Here is a 17369-nt window from a genome sequence, read left to right as displayed (position 1 = left end):
TCACCAGCCCTACTAATTGTTTGTGGTCAGAGAATATGCATGATGTCCAATTTAACCCCAGTGCATTTTACAAATGCCTGATGCACAGAAGGCACTTAATAGCTGTTCCTTGACTAAAATGACTGACCAAACAGAGCAGAATCCTACTGCCACTCAATCATTGAAATTGCAATGAAAATAATCTGTTTTATTTTGTTTTCCTTTCTATTTTCATAGGTATCGTGCTCCTGAAGTTTTATTAAGATCTTCAGTTTACAGCTCTCCCATTGATTTGTGGGCTGTTGGGAGTATAATGGCTGAACTATATACATTAAGACCACTTTTCCCAGGGACAAGTGAGGTTGATGAAATCTTTAAAATTTGCCAAGTTTTAGGGACTCCAAAAAAAGTAAGTACTCTTGTTCTTAAATTGTTATAACTTTTGATTATAACTTTTGCCTAGCTATATGATATTTTTATTTTCAAATAGGTTTATGATTTAGTGGTTAAGTTTCTTTTAATTCTTAATTTTTTAAAAAAATTGGGGTGGGATGAGGATTATAAGAAGTCAGATCCCAATAGACTGAATAAAAAAGATGCTTGCCTTTGTTTAAGAACCTAGGAAAAATGCTCCATATTTAGAATTCTGTGTATTTAATTTTGGGTTGATGACTGACAGCTACATAGACATCCTTACTTGGACTCTTACCTACTTTCCCTGTGAATGTCCATTGGCATCAACTCATTACCCCAGATGTCCTGGATTACTTTCTCTTAGCTTTGCCTTGTTGCCTTTTATATACCTCTGCCATGGACATATGACTTCTTGGACTGAATATTTTTCACTTAACTACTTCATTCAACTAGATTTTACATTCAGGGGTGTGCTTAATAAGTTTAAGTATATATAATTATCTCTTAATTAGTATGTGTCATATGGTTAACAGTAGCTATTAAAGCTTTAAGTTGTCATTACCCAGCTATGTGAAATTTTTATTTTTAATTGTATTTTATGGATTATGCTATTACAGTAGTCCTGATTTTTACCCTATTGTCCCATTCCACCTAGCCTTACCACTCCCTCAGGCAGTCCCCCTTCCATTGTTCATCTCCATGGGTCATGCATATAAGTTCATTGGCTACTCATTTCATATAGTGTATTTTTATATCCCCATGGCTATTCTGTAACTACCTATTTGTAATTCTTAATCGCCTCACCTTGTCTCCCATTCCCTCACACCAGCTTCCATATGGCAGTCATCAAAACACTCTGTATATGCATGATTCTGTCTCTGTTCTTTTTGTTTGCTTAGTTTTTTAGATTCAATTGTTTATAGATATATATTTTTGCCATTTTATTGTTCAAAGTTTTGAGCTTCTTCTTTTTCTTAAATAAGTCCTGTCAACATTTCATATAATAATTGTTTGGTGATGATGACCTCCTTTAGTTTTTTCTTGTCTGGGAAGCTCTTTATCTGCCCTTGGATTCTAAGTGACAGCTTTGCTGAGTAGGGCAATCTTGGCTGTGGGTACCTGCTTTTCATGACTTTGAATATTTCTTGCCAATCCCTTCTAGCCTGAAAAGTTTCTTTTGAGAAATCAGCTGATAGTCTTATGGGAACTCCCCTGTAGGTAACTAACTGTTTTTCTCTTGTTGCTTTTAAGACTCTTTCTTTATCTTTAACCTTTGGCTTGTTAATTATGATGTGTTTTGGAGTGGGCCTCTTTGCATCCATATTGTTTGGGACTCTGTGCTTCCAGGATTTGCATGTTTATTTCCTTCACCAAATTAGGGAAGTTTTCTTTCATTACTTTTTCAAATAGATTTCCAATTTCATGCTCTTTCTCCTCTTCTTCTGGCATGCCTATGTTGCGGAAGTTGGGCCTCTTGAAGTTGTCTGAGAGGCTACTTATACATATATTCTCATTTTTTTTGGATTCTTTTCTTGTTCTGATTGTTTTTTTTCTACCTTATGTTCTAAACCATTGATTTGATTCTCACCTTCATCCACTCTACTGTTGTTTCCCTGTAAATTGTTCTTTATTTCAATTAGTGTGTCCTTTGTTTCTGACTGGATCTTTATGTTGCTGAGGTCCTCACTAAGTTCTTTGAGCATCCTTATAAAGTGTTTGGAACTCTGCATCAGAAAGATTGCTTATCTCCAGGTTGTTTAGCTCTTTTTCTGGAGTTTTGATTTGTTCTTTTCATTTGGGCCATGTTTCTTTGTCTCCTCGTTTTGGCAGCTTTCCTGTGTTTGTTTCTATGTATGAGGTAGAGCTGCTTTTGACTCCGTGTCTTGGTAGTGTGGCCTAATATAGTAGGTGCCCTGCAGGGGTCCAGTGGCACAGCCTCCTCTATCACCAAAGCTATACTCGAAGTGCGCCCTTCATGTGGGCTGAGTACACTGTCCTCTTGGAGTTAAGCCTTGATTGCTGTTGGCACATCAATGGATGGGATTTACCAAGGCCAGTCAGCTGCAAAGATTGGCTGTGACCACTTGCCACCAACCTCTGCCCCCCATGGAGGATCAACTGTGCAGAGGCAATGTGATAGTGCTCCTATGTGGTCTGTAGATGTCCACTGGGTGCACTGGCCCTGGGGTTCCCTGGGTGGTGCAAGCCAAAGTCAGTTTTTACCTGTGTTTTGACAAGGGCCACCCTGCCCAAACTGTAAAGCAATCTCAGATGGGTGCTACTTGTGCTGGGCTTGGGGGTTCTAATCAAAGTCAAGCTGTGAATCCAGGCTGGCTGGTGCTAGTGCTGCACCTGGGGCTCACTGAGGCCTGATGTTGCTTGTTTGAGAGGATTTAGGAAGTTGTGAAGCGTGAGCCAAGGCCAACCAATCATATGGAAAAGCAGCTTGGGTGGGTCCATAAACTGGGTGGGACAGAGTCACCAAGGTGGGTCAAACAGTGTTAGCTAGGTCTCAGATATGGGACCAGCTTGCTAGCTTTGTAGGGGGAGGGTTTAGAAAAAGGACAATGGCTTCTGCTTGCCTTGATGCCAGACACTTCAGTTCCTCCCCTTATGCCTCTGATGTCTTCAAGCTGTTAGCCTGGTGCTGGTGCTCAGAGATAGTGAGTCTGAGTATGTGAGTCCATGTGTGGGTTTTTTTAAGAGGAACTGCTCGGGGTTCCAGCAGTTTTCTTCCACCGACTCAATCCCCACTCGTTTTTGTAGCCAGAAGATGGGGGGGACTTATCTTCCTGGCACTGGAACCCTGGACTGGGGGACCTGGTGTGGAGCTGGGACTCCTTGCTCCCAAGATATCCTTCCTGTACTTTTATCCACCACATGAGCGTAAGGGACCAGCCCATTCCACGTCAGCACCCCTCCTACCAGTCTGGATGCATGTGGTTTCTTTAATTACACAGTAAGTTGTCAGATTTCCATTCAACTCAGTTTCTGATGGTTTGGAGTGATGATGGTTCTATATTTTAGTTGTGATTTTGATGTGGTTGTGTGAAGAGGTGAGCCATGTCTCCCTACGCTGCCATCTTGACTGGAAGTGTGCAATTTTTAACATTAGTGTAATGTATAATGAGGATCTTTGTCACGATGAGACACATTGTAAAGCAGGTATCCTTATTTTTTCAAAGTCACTGTCATCATGCATGCCATTGTCATATTCATCATCATCATCCAAATAGTAGACAAGAGTTTAATATTTTGAAATTTATAAAAATGCCTTCTCATTTTTTCCTAACTCTCAGTTCAGTATTATTTCTATACTGTTTGTAGCACTGAATTGTTAGTGGTCTAGTAGTTCATTCTCACATTTATTTATATGAATCAACATTAAAATTTTCACATGTGAATGGCTTGTATATTATTACTGTGTTTTTAAATGTATTACTAATATTCTCTTTGCTGTCTCCCTACTTACATATTTCTTAAACAGAGTGACTGGCCAGAAGGGTACCAGCTTGCATCTGCGATGAATTTCCGTTTTCCCCAGTGTGTTCCTATAAACTTAAAAACTCTTATTCCAAATGCCAGTAATGAAGCTATTCAGCTTATGACTGAAATGTTGAATTGGAATCCAAAGAAACGACCAACAGCAAGCCAGGTAAAATTAATCTCCCTGGTACACTTTTGTTAAGTTTTGAGGATGTACAATACAGGGATATTTTCATTTGTAAAGAGAAGTCTTTTCACAGCCAGGTATATCAAAAGAATTAAAGCCCTAAAGTCTTAAGGCGAGTATATATAATAAATTAATTTCTGGGCATGCAAGATACTTGGGAAAATTGCAAAAATAGTTACACCAGTAATTTTACATGTTTTATAGTTCAAATGAGAAATGTTATAAAGGTAAGGCTGAAAGGAATACTGTATTTTGCCATATATAATACACACTTTTTTTAGATTATTAGATTAGTCTTATTTTTGTTTCTTTTTTTGGCTTTATTCCATTTATTTATTTTTTCCACTTCTTTTGTTGTTGCTCAAGTACAGTGGTCTCTATTTTCCTCCTACCAATCTCCACACTTCAGCCATCCCCACTTCCCACCCTTGGTTCTATCCCCCTTTGGTTTTGTCCCTGTGTCCTTTGTACCTGTTCCCATAAACCCTTCCCCTTTCCCCCCCTTATCCCCTACCACCTCCCCTCTGGTTATTGTCAATTCTTAATTTCAATGTCTCTGGTTATATTCTGCTTACTTGTTTGTTTTTTTTTTACTGGGTTCCACTTATATGTGAGATGATATGATACTTGTTTTTCATCGCTTGGCTTATTTTACTTACCATAATGCTCTCCAGATCCATTTGTCCCAAAGAGTAGAGCTCCTTTCTTTCTGCTGTGTAGTATTCCATTGGGTAAATGTACCATAGTTTTTTGATCCATTCATTTACTTACTAGCACATAGGTTGCTCCCAACCCTTGGCTATTGTAAATTGTGCTGCTATGAACATTGGGATGTATAGGTTCTTTTGAATTGGTGTTTCAGGGATCTTAGGGTATAATCCCAACAGTGGAATTACCAGGTCAAAAAGCAGATTCATTTTTACTTTTCTGAAGAAATTCCATACTGTTTTCCACATTGGCTGCACCAGTTTGCATTCTCACCAAAGTGCACTAGGGTTTCCTTTTCTCCACATTCTCTCTGACACTTGTTTGTTGATTTGCTTATGATGGCCATTCTGACCAGTGTGAAATGGTATCTTATTGTGTTTTCAGTTTGCGTCTCTCTGATGGCTAGTGATGCTGAGCATCTTTTCATAATTCTTGGGGCACTTTGCATGTCCTCCTTAGACATGTATCTGTTCAAGTCCTTTGCCCATTTTTTAATTGGTTGTTTGTCTTCCTGGAGTGGAGTCGTGTGAGTTCTTTATATATTTGGAGATCAAACCCTTGTCCGAAGTGTCATTGGCAAGTGTGCTTTCTCATATGGTTGATTCTCTTTTCATTTTAATGCTGTTGTCTTTAGCTGTGCAGAAGCTTTTTATTTTGATGAGATCCCATTTGTTTATTCTTTCCTTTATGTCCCTTGCTATAGGGGACATATTGGTGAAAACACTGTTGTGTGGAATATCTGAAATTTTCCTGCCTATGTTCTCCTCTAGGACTTTTATGATGTCATGACTTATATTTAAATCTTTTATCCACCTTGAATTTATTTTTGTGTATGGTGTAAGTTGGTGACCAAGTTTCATTATTTTTCATGTAGCTGTCTAGCTCTCCCAACACCTTTTGTTGAGAGACTATTTTTGTTCCATTTTATGCTTCTGCCCCCTTTGTCACATATTAATTGACCATAAAAACTTGGGTTTATTTCTGGGCTCTCTATTCTGTTCCATTTGTCCATGTGTTTATTCTTATGCCAGTACCATGGTGTTTTGAGTACAATGGCCTTGTAATACATTTTGAGATCAGGTATTGTGATCCCTCCTACTGTGTTCTTCTTTCTCAAAATTGCTGCAGTTATTTGGGGTCATTTATGGTTCCATATAAGTTTCTGAAATGTTTGTTCTATGTCTGTTAAATATGTCATTGGTACTTTAATAGGGATTACGTTGAATCTATAAATTGCTTTGGATAATATGGACATTTTTATGATGTTAGTTCTTCCGATCCATGAACATGGTACATGCTTCCATTTGTTTGTCTTTCTTAATTTTTTTCTTCAGTGTTATGTAGTTTTCAGAGTACAAGTCTTTTACCTCCTTGGTTAGGTTTATTCCTGGGTACTTTATTTTTCTTGTTGCTGTATGAAATGAGATTTTTTTCCTGATATCTGTTTCTGCTATTTCATTGTTGAGATACAAAAATGCCTTTGATTTCAGAATATTGACTTTGTATACCTCTCTTTTTCCAAATTCACTTATTTGGTCAAGTACTTTTTTGATGGAGTCTAGGATTTTCTATGTATACTATCATGTCATCTGCAAACAGTGACAGTTTTGCTTGCTCCTTTCCAATTTGGATGCATTTTACTTCTTTTTCTTGTCTGATTGCTATAGCTAGGAATTCCAATACTATGTTGAATAGGAGTGGTGGAAGTGGACACCTTTGTCTTGTTCCTGATCTTAGTGGGAAAGTTTTTAGTTTTTACCCATTGAGTATAATGTTGGGTATAGGTTTCTCACATATTGCCTTTATTATGTTGAGGAATGATCCCTCTACTCCCACTCTGCTGAGTGTTTTTTCATAAATGGGCACTGTACCTTACCAAATGCTTTTTCTACATCTATTGATATGATCATGTGATTTTTGTCTTTTGTTATGGATGCATTACGTTTACTGATTCGTGTATATTGTATCATCCTTGCATCCCTGGGATGTATCTCACTTGATCATGATGTATGATCTTTTTAATGTATTGCTAGATGCATTTTGCCAGTATTTTGTTGAGGATTTTAGCATCTGTGTTCATCAGTGATATTGGCCTGTTGTTTTCTTTCTTTGTTGTATCTGTGTCTGGTTTTGTAATTAGGATGATCCTGGCTTCATAAAAAGAGTTTGGGAATCTTCCATTTTCTTGGAATGGTCTGTGAAGGATAGGTGTTAGCTCTTCCTTAAATTTTTGTAAAATTCTCCTGTGAAACCATCTGGTCCAGGGCTTTTGTGTGTTGCAAGTTTTTTGATTACTGCTTCAATTTAGTCAGTTGTTATTGGTCTATTCAGGCTTTCTATTACTTCTTCATTGAGTTTTGGAAGATTATATTTTTCTAGAAATTTGTCCATTTCATCTACGTTTTCAAATTTCTTGGCATACAGTTCTTTTTAGTAATTTCTCACAGTCCTTTGTATTTCTGTGGTATCAGTTGTAATCTCTCCTCTTTCATTTCTGATTGTGTTTATTTAGTTTCTCTTTTTTTCTTGATGAGCCTGCTTAAAGGCTTGTCGATTTTGTTTATCTTTTCAAAGAACCAGCTCCTGTATTTATTGATCCTTGGAATTATTCTTTTAGTCTCTATGTCATTTAATTCTGCTGATCTTGGTTATTTCCTTTCTTCTACTTGCTCTGGGCTGCCTTTGTTGTTGTTCATCCAGTTCTTGTAGATGTAGGGTTAGGTTGTTTATTTGAAATGTTTCTCTCTTTTTTTTAGGTAGGCCTGTATCGCTATGAATTTCCCTGTCAGGACTGCCTTTGCTGTGTCCCATAAGTTTTGGATTGTTGTGAGTTCATTTTTATTTATTCCCACAAACTTTTTGATTTCTTCTTTGATCTCATACTTGACCCATTCATTGTTAATAGTATGGTATTTAATCTCCATGAATTCGAGTGTTTTTGAGTTTTTTCTCTGAGGTTGGTTTCTAGTTTCAGTCCCTTGTGGTCAGAGAAAATGCTTGATATGATTTCAGTTTTCTTGAATATCTTGAGGCTTATTTTGTGTCTTATCATGTGTTCTATCTTTCAAAATGTTCCACATGCATTGGAAAAGAATGTGTATTTAGCTTTTTTGGGATGAAAGGCTCTCTCTATATATATATATCAGTTAAGTCTGTTTGATCTAGGACATTGTTCAGTGCTGCAATATCCTTGTTGATATTTTGTTTGGAAGATCTATCCATTTTGATAGTGGGGTGTTAAAATCCCCTAGTATAGGTGTGTTGCTGTCTGTATCTTTCTTGAAGTCCCCCAAGTTTTTTCTTGTGTATTTGGGTGCTCCTATGTTGTGTGCATATGTGTTTATATCTTCTTGATTGATTCTTCCCTTGATCAGTATGAAGTGTCATTCTGGGTCTCTTTTTATGGCTCTTAGTTTGAAGTCTATTTTGTCTGATATGAGTATTGCTACCTCAGCTTTTTTTTCCTGTCCGTTTGCTTAGAATATGTTTTTCCAGCCCTTCACTTTCAGTCTGTGTAGGTCTTTTGTTCTGAGGTGGGTCTCTTGTAGACAGCATATGTGTGGGTTATGATTTCTTACCCATTTGGCTACTCTGTTTTTTGATTTGAACATTTAATCCATTTACATTTAAGGTTATTATTGATAGGTATTTATTCATTGCCATTTTACTTCCTTTGTACCTGTGTTCCTTTCTCTATCACTTTTTTTCTTCCTTTACTTAATGCAATCCCTTTCACATAGCTTGCAGTGCTGGTTTGTTGGAGGTGTATTCTTTCAGACTTGTTTTGTTTGGGGAACTCCTTATTTCACCTTCCATTTTAATTGAGAGACTTGCTGCAGGCAAGCCTTGGTTGTAGGCCATTGTTTTTCATACTTGGATTATTTCTTGCCATTCCCTTCCTGCCTAGATCATTTCCATTGAGAAATCAGCCGCTAGCCTTATCGGGGTTCCCTTGTATGTTACTTCCTGATTCTCCCTTTCTGAGTTTAAGATTCTCTCTTTGTCCTGGAACTTTGCCATTTTAATTATAATGTGTCTTAGAGTGGGCCTCTTTGGGTTCCTCTTAATTGGGACCCTCTGTACTTCCTGGATTTGTGTAACTTTTTCTCTCATCAAATTAGGGGAAAATATGGAACACTTCACAAGTTTGTGTGTCATCCTTGCTCAGGGGCCATGCTAATCTTCTCTGTATAATTCCAATTTTAGTATATGTACTGATGAAGCGAGTGCTAATACACACTTTTTTGCCCAAATTTTTAAGGGAAAAATATTGATGTGCATTTTACATGGGTAATACTAATTCCATATCTATATAAATGTTTTTAATTCTTTTATTTATGCTTATATTTAAAAGTGTAACTCTAGAAAGCACTAACTTATTTACATGCAAAATAATACTCAAACACAATAATAGATTTTGTTGAACTTGCAATGAACTTGCAATGAAAGCAGTTTTGCCCAATGATTCAATGAAATGAAACAAATTGTGATGTATTGTTATCCACAGAGTAAGATAGATGATGCCAATTGTTATGCACTTGATAAGATAGGTGATGCCAGCTTTATTACGATAGGGTGAACAGCATGACATTTTTCTTCATACACTTTAGGTAGGAGAAATTATTGGAAAATCCCTTGGAAAACATTGAAACAATTTTCATACACTGTAAGCTTTAAGCTAAAAGTTAACTAAATATCTAAAAAGCATGGCAGTAGAGCTGCCAAGAGACACATTGGACCTCTTCCCACAGTGTCATCAGATTTTGGAGGCAATGGGAAGAAAAGCTTCTTCAGATGCCAAGACAGAAGGTGGCAACACAAGGGAGACCTCCAAAGTGGCCTGAGATGGAGCAGAAAGTGAAGACCTGGATTCTGGAGCAGTGACAAACTGGGATGTGTTTTGACCAAGATGGTACAAGAAGAAGGTGAAAGGATTGCAGGAGAAAAAAACATTGATGATATCTCAGGGAAACCTAAATGGTACTTTAACTTTATGAAGAGAGAACCTTTAAGCATGAGGACATGAATGAAACTTACCCAGAGTCTTCCAGCAGCCTATGAGGATCAAGTTTTGGAATTTAAGTCTAATGTTATCAGTCTTTGAAAGACTTACAACTTTGAGCTGTCCCAAATCGCCAGTATGAATGAGGCCCCACTCACGTTGATGTGCCATCCAAAAAAACTGGGGATGTCAAAGGAGCAAAGACCATGGCTGTTAGAACTAGTTGTCATGAGAAAACACATTTTACTGTTGTTCTAGCCTGTTTGTCCTATCTAGCAGATGGGTCAAAGCTACTACCTATGATCATCTTTTTTTTTTAAGATTTTATTTATTTATTTCCAGAGAGGGAAGGGAGGGAGATAGAGAGAAACATCAATGTGCAGTTGCTGGGGGTTATGGCCTGCAACCCAGGCAGGTACCCTGGCTGGGAATCGAACCTGTGACCCAGTCCACGCTCATCCACTGAGCCACGCCAGCCAGGGTCCTATGATCATCTTTAAAAGAAAACTATTTCTGAAAGAAGATTCTATTGTGGTTATTGTCCAAATGCATGAAGGAGAATGGATGAATGAAGAAGGCATGAAATGTGGTTTAACAAAATCTTGTCATGAAAGTCTGGAGGATTACTTTAAAAACCAGCTTTGCTTGTTTTTGATCACTTGAAAGCCTATGTTACACAAAGTGAAAAACAATCACAGCAGACTTGAAAACCCAACTTGCTATAATAGCTGGTGGGCTAACCAGCCAACTGAAACCTTTTGATGTGTCAGTAAACAAGCCCATTAAGGCCCTAATGAAGAAATAATGGATGTTGTAGATGCAATCAGTTTGTAATGATTTAATACCTACAGGCAGAATCAAGAAAGCATCCATTTCCCAGATTTGTGATTGGATCCTAGGATGGTAAAACGGTGTCAAGAAGGAAGTGGTTATAAAATCGTTTTAAAAAATGCAGTTTTGGGATGTTCTGGCCAACATGGAGGCATAGGTAACATCATTTCCTCGCACAACCAAAAGAAGGATAACAACCAATTTAAAAACAGAAACAATCCTGGCTGGTGTGGCTCAGTGGATTGAGCGCTGGCCTGCAAACCCAAGGATTGCTAGTTCAATTCCTAGTCAGGGCACATGCCTTGGTTGCAAGGCCAGGTGTCTAGTAGGGGACATGTAAGGGGAAACCACACATTGCTGTTTCTCTTCCTCTCTTTCTCTTTCCCTTTTCCTCCCTTTAAAAAATAAATAAAATCTTAAAAAAAACAAAAACAAAAGCTGCCAGAATATTATACTGTATGGAAGTGTGACAACCAAGTATTTAAAGAAGAAATATTCATCCAGACTGGTAGAAGGAGTGGAGGTGGGAAGCTGAGGCTGAGATGGTGTACAACCAGTTGGCAGCTGGCAGATGAGTGGGCGAGGTGGCAGCTGGTGAACCAGGAAGTCCCACATTTGTATGTGGATAAGCTGGAAGGAATAACTAGGGGGTGAGACAGACTATGCAACCCAGGGTTCCAGTGTGGGGAAATAAAGCCTCAAATTCTATGGCTATAAAAATCTGTGGGGGTTGCGGTGGTGGATGAATGACTTACAGGATCCTAGAACAACACAAGCCCACCCACCTGGGAATTAGCACCTGAAAAGGCACGGTCCCCTTGTGAGAATCGAGGGAAGTGCTGGAAAGTGGGGCAAGAGCTAAGCAAGCTGGCAAGTGGCATTGTTCCCTCTCTGACCCCTCCCCCACATCAGCACCATAACCCAGCCAACTGGGTTGCCCCACCATGGTGAATACCTAAGGCTCTGTCCCTTATAGCATAACAGGTTGCCAGGAAAAAGAAATGTGGCCCAAATGAAAGAACAGATTGAAACTCCAGAAAAAGAAGTAAGTGACAAGGAGACAGCTAACCTATCAGATGCATAGTTCAAAAACACTGACAATTAAGTTGTTCACATGGTTGAGTATGGTTGCAAAATAAAGGAAGAAGTGAAGGCTACACAAAGTGAAATAAAGAAAAATATATAACCTAATGAACAAAACAAACAAGCAAGCAAAGTATAACCAAAGACATTGAAATTGAGACAGGCTGACAGTGACCAGAGGGGAGAAGGGAGGGGATAATGGGGGGAAAGGGTGAAGGGTTTACAGGAACAATTATAAAGGACATATGAACAATAACAAGGGGGGGGGGTGGAAACAGAGGAGGGAGTTGGGGAGGGCTGGGGGAAAAAGGCAGAAAACTGTACTTGAACAATAAAAAGTTAAAAATAATAAAAGAAAAATATACAGGTAACCAACAGTGAAGGGAAGAAAACTGATACTCAAATCAATGATTTGAAACAAAAAGAAGAAACAAACATCCAACCAGAACAGAATGAAGAAACAATAATTCAAAAAAATGAGAAGAGGCTTAGGTACCTCCAGGACAACTTTAAAGGTTCCAACATTCAAATCATTCAGGCGCCAGAAGGAGAAGGTAAAGAACAAGATATTAAAAACTTATTTGAATGAGTAATGAAGGAAAACTTCCTCAATCTGGTGAAGTAACTAGACATGGAAGTCCAAGGTGCTGAGAGAGTCCCAAAGAATTTGGATTTAAGAAGAAACACGCCAAGGCACATCATAATTACATTACCCAAAGTTAAAGATAAGAAGATAATCTTAAAAGCAGCAAGAGAAAAGGAGACAGTACCTACAAAGGAATTCCCATAAGACAGTCAGCTGATTTCTCAAAAGAAACCTTACAGGCAAGAAGAGGGTGCAAAGAAGTATTCAGAATCATGAAAGGCGAGGACCTACATCCAAGATTACTCTATCCAGAAAAGCTATAATTTAGAATGGAAGGGCAGAAAAAGTGCTTCCCAGATAAGTTCAAGTTAAAGGAGTTCATCATCACCAGACCCTATTACATGAAATGTTAAAGGGACTTATCTAAGAAAAAGATCAAAACTATGAACAGTAAAATGATGACAAACTCACAACTGTCAACAACTGAATCTAAAAAACAAAGAAAAACTAAGCAATAACTAGAAGAGGAAGAGCATCACAGAAATGGAGATCCCATGGAAGGTTATTAGTGGGGAGGGGAGGGGTAGAATGGGGGAAAGGTACAGGGACTAAGAAGCATAATTGGTAGGCACAAAATAGGCAAGGAGGTTAAGAGTAGTATAGGAAATGGAGAAGCCAAAGAACGTATATTTATGACCCACGGACATGAACTAAGGTGGGGGAATGATGGTGGAAGAGGGGGCAGGGTGGAGGGGAGTAAAAGTCATAAAAAGGGACAACTGTAATAGCATAATCAATAAAATATACTTTTGAAAAAGAGAAAATGAGGCATTAGCAATGCTGTGGATGAATCTGAGGATCATGATATTTAATGGGATGAGTAAAGTTAGTTACTCTTCAGAAGACACTGGTAATGTAGAAATTGAAGAAGACAATACTTCTGATATTGACAGTGATGAAGAATTCCTGGCCTGCTATGATGCATACATATTGTAAAATTTGTTACCAGAATATAAAATTTCTTATACCTTGTATTTGTTCTTGTGTTTTGTAAGTATTTGTTACATAAAATTTCTTCTACCATAATATATTCAAAAATAAGTGTTAAAATTATTTTCTAGTATCAAAAAACAAGCATCTTAATATTAATTAATTAAAACAAAAATTTTTTTCTGAAAGTTTGGGCCAAAACGTGTGCATTATACAAGGGAGCACATTATACATGGCAAAATGTGGTAAATCTCTTAAAGGTAAACATTCATGCAGGCTAGTGCAGGCTAGTTAGGAAGACACCTGCTATGGTAGTAAAAAGGCTTCTCTGCAAATCATTTGATGACTTTCCGATGTTCACCTTTGAGTTAGATTCTTGTTCACTCTCCCACAGGAGGGCAGTACATGCTGCTGAAAGCTTGGCCACCCTGTGACTACACCTAACATTGTACCTCAAGTCTTACAGTCTTGAAAACACCATGCTTTTAAATTAAAAATGTGGGCTTAATTTAACAGGTTAAATTAAAATGTCATATTAAGATTATTGTTTTTTTCCTATTATTTAAGTATAAATTCATTGTTAAAAATTACCAAAAAATTATTTGGCTTTTAAAAAATTTAACTTGAGAAAATGTTTTCTAAATATCCTATGGAAGAACAGATGGGAAAGAATAGTCAAGACAGGTTTGAACAAAAATAAGTAGTTGAAAGATGGTGCTAGGGGGATAGCTTGCCCTATCAAATATGAAGTCTGTAACGTGATGATGACAAAACAGTGAAGGTACTAGCATAAGAATTGACAAATAGCTCAGAGTTGCAAAGGCTTAAAGTCAGTGTGAGGTAAACATGGCACCATAAATTGGAGGGAAGGGAACGGGAACACTTCAATGAATCCTATTGGGACAATTAGTTAACTCTTAGGGGAAAAGTAAGTTTAGGTTTTACTTTTTACCATACCTTACAAGTAAATCACAGAAGTTTAAATAATGGTGGGCGGGGGTGTTAATAAACTATTGAGAACTAAAGAAAGTATAGGTGAATATTTTATCTCAAGGTATGAACAAGATGGGTATAAAAGTAATAGAAGAAAACACAAATGGAAAACTCAGAAGATGTGATTATAAAAATTAAAATTTTTCTTACATAAAAATCTTTAAAAGGGCAATTATTTTTAACAAACAGTACAGTGTATTTTCTAATGTTTCTAAATATTCATTACTTTTGTAACAAAAATATAATAAAAATCTTTAAAATGTACCTGAAAAAATGGGCATGAGATGTGAAAAAAATCACAGAAAAAGAAATTAGAATTACTAAAAACTCTTTTTAAATCTCCAACCCTTGTTCATGGTCATGAAATGCAAATGCAAATGAAATACTATTTTTTACCTATCAAATTAACAAAAAATAAAAGTAGTTTAAAAGCTATTTCTCTAAGTATTAATGGAAAACAACTTTGCAATATCTACAAAGAGCCTTAAAAAAACAGTCAAAAAGTTGGGTAAAAATTTATGCCCAAAGATGTTCAAAGCTATATTAAGAACTTTTCCATTGGAAGTATAAACCTAAATATTGCCAGGGGAACATTTAAAGCATATACACCCTTAATATGGACTGTTATGCCACCATTAAATTGAAATTTTTTTAATAACTCTTTCAGAGAATTCTTAAGCTCAAGTGCTAAGTGTAAAAAGTGAGCTGTTTATATGTGTAATATGATTGTATTTTAAAAATATGTAGCACCTGGCTGGCATAGCTCAGTGGATTGAGTGCGGGCTGTGAACCAAAAAGTGTCGCAGGTTCGATTCCCAGCCAGGGTACATGCCTAGGTTGCAGGCCATGACCCCTCAGCAACTGCACATTGATGTTTCTCTCTGCCTCTCTTTCTCCCTCCCTTCCCTCTCTAAAAAATAAATAAATAAAATCTTTAAAAAAACAAAAAATAAAAAATAAAAAATAAAAATATGTAACTAGAAAGGTATATTCAGAAAAACATTTAAATGTGACCCATAGTTTCCTCTTGGTGTTGGCATTGGAGATTATTTTAATTTCTTTGTGACAACTTTCCAAACAGTACTTATTCTATGTAATGAACAAATATTCCCTTAATAAACAGGAAAAAATAAATTTATTTTTAAAAAGATTGTCTTAAAGGATGGTAGCTGGTATATTAAAGGCAAAAAATTGTTAGAGATGAAGCTTTGAATTTGCAAAACATATTCATAAAGGTTCTAGCTCCAAAATGTGCACTATCAATGTAGGAGTATTGACATACTAATTAATGTGACTTAATTCAGAATTTGAGGGTCTTCTGTGCATCAGGTACTGATGTATTTAAATTGTGTGTATTTGTTGAGTTCCATTTAACAATGTCAGTGTAATTAACACACAATCAGTTTTGTGGTAGGTGACATCTTAATACCTTTTCACCTCTGCCAAAATGTACCTCCATACCTATAACCTTCTTCACTATTTTGTAGCCCCGCTTCTTAGTGTAAATAAGGAGACTTAGTTAGGGAAAGATTAAGTTACAGGATCAGGGCCAATGTACTGAGCTGCCTCCTTCCCTTACACACCTGAGAAGTTAGCTGGTGTGTAAGGGTCATGGCTCTGCTCATATAGGGTAGAGGTACAGAAAAACAAGCCTTGGCTCTCTTAAAGAGCTCCTCCCCCCCTTCCCAAACACAAACTCAGCAGAACTGGGAACTTCCCTCCTTCATCCAGGCACATGACCCTGAGGAGAGGATCAGTGGCCATAGCCCACCTGCACAGAAGGCTTCATACATTTCTTTAGACCAAGTTTCATCAGCCTCAGCATTGACAGTTCTGACCAGATAATGCTTTGTTGTGGGGACTGTTGTGTTAACTGCAGGATATTCAGAAGCATTCTTTGCAGCATACCTAGATGCCAGTTGCATTCCCTGCCCCCAAGTCATGACAAAAAATATCTCCAGACATTGCCAAATGTCACCTGGGGGACAAAATCACCCCAGTTGAGAACCACTGCTCTAGACTGTCACCCAGACAGTCATCAGGGCTCCCCACCTCCAGCTTTATGCAGTAGTAGGAACTGGATGACTGACCTTGAAACCCAAACAACGATCATTTTTATTAGTATTTTTATATTTTCTTCCTATAAATATCTTCTCTTTGCCGGTGTATTGATGAATATGCTTTATCATGTATGCATTTGTAATTTTCTTTCTTAGAATTTTTTTATTGCTAGTAGATATGGTATTATATGTAGCCTAAGAGTAGTCCTGAATTTTATTAACACATAGAGTTAACCATTTTTAAATAAACTACATAAAAGATTTTTAAACTCATTTCTTAATGCCTTTGGATGGACTCTAAACCATAATCAGTGTCTAGCATTTTAGCTTAAATTGATCACATCAAAATTAGCCAAAGTTTATAAGCTAAATTTTGTTTTCATACAAAATCTTAAAACAAATAGAATAATTGCTTTGCCTGGATGTTAAAATTACAAGTGAATTTTACATTCTTCCTAATAACTTACACTTTATTTCTCCTGAGAATGTTCTTTCTCAAATCACTTTTTCCTGGTTATCTTTTTAAAGTTACCTCATGGGGAAAATAGACACTCTCTAAATCTTTGAAACTTACCTGGACTAGTGATACACACCTAGCCCAGTGTCAGACAGTAGTTTATATGCAATAAATTTAGATGGAACCATTTTACATTTGTTATTTCCATGTTTTTTATAGGCATTGAAACACCCATATTTTCAAGTTGGTCAAGTATTAGGCCCTTCCTCACGTCATCTGGAAACAAAACAATCTGTAAATAAGCAGGTACAACTGCTAGAATTGAAGCCATCTTTAATTGAGCTAGAACCTACCCCTCTGCCAGATGTAAATGATCAGACTGCTGGACAGCCCCAGCCAAAATTTGGCCACCAGCCACTGCAGTTCATCCAGCCTCCACAGAACACGAGTGTCCAGAAAGCGCCAAAGCAGCAGAGCCAACAGAAACAGCCTCAGACACTATTTCCAAGTATCATCAAAAACATGCCAACTGTAAGTCACCCATGATGCTTTTAGATGTAATAGTTTGACTAGCTCAAGTGGGATTTGGTTTC

General features: G+C 37.3%; 1 protein-coding gene and 1 non-coding gene across 11 annotated transcripts in view; one reads left to right on the top strand and one right to left on the bottom strand.

The window, feature by feature from the left end:
• Nucleotides 1–17369, top strand: part of MAK (male germ cell associated kinase) — a 104658-nt gene that overhangs the window by 52571 nt on the left and 34718 nt on the right. For all 10 annotated transcript variants that reach the window (XM_036026570.1, XM_028512032.2, XM_028512033.2 and 7 more), the window contains exons 7-9: nucleotides 217–388; nucleotides 3881–4048; nucleotides 16996–17307. In XM_036026570.1, coding sequence (XP_035882463.1) covers nucleotides 217–388; nucleotides 3881–4048; nucleotides 16996–17307 — 652 coding nt within the window. The remainder of the gene's footprint in view (nucleotides 1–216; nucleotides 389–3880; nucleotides 4049–16995; nucleotides 17308–17369) is intronic.
• On the bottom strand, nucleotides 8898–9004 carry LOC114498199. The gene has a single exon (XR_003684647.1). It is a non-coding gene; the product is annotated as a U6 spliceosomal RNA (small nuclear RNA).

Source organism: Phyllostomus discolor, chromosome 5 (genome assembly GCF_004126475.2).
Source record: "Phyllostomus discolor isolate MPI-MPIP mPhyDis1 chromosome 5, mPhyDis1.pri.v3, whole genome shotgun sequence".
Taxonomy (NCBI): domain Eukaryota; kingdom Metazoa; phylum Chordata; class Mammalia; order Chiroptera; family Phyllostomidae; genus Phyllostomus; species Phyllostomus discolor.
Note: the sequence above shows the minus strand (reverse complement) of the source record. Positions and strands in the feature narration are given on the sequence as shown.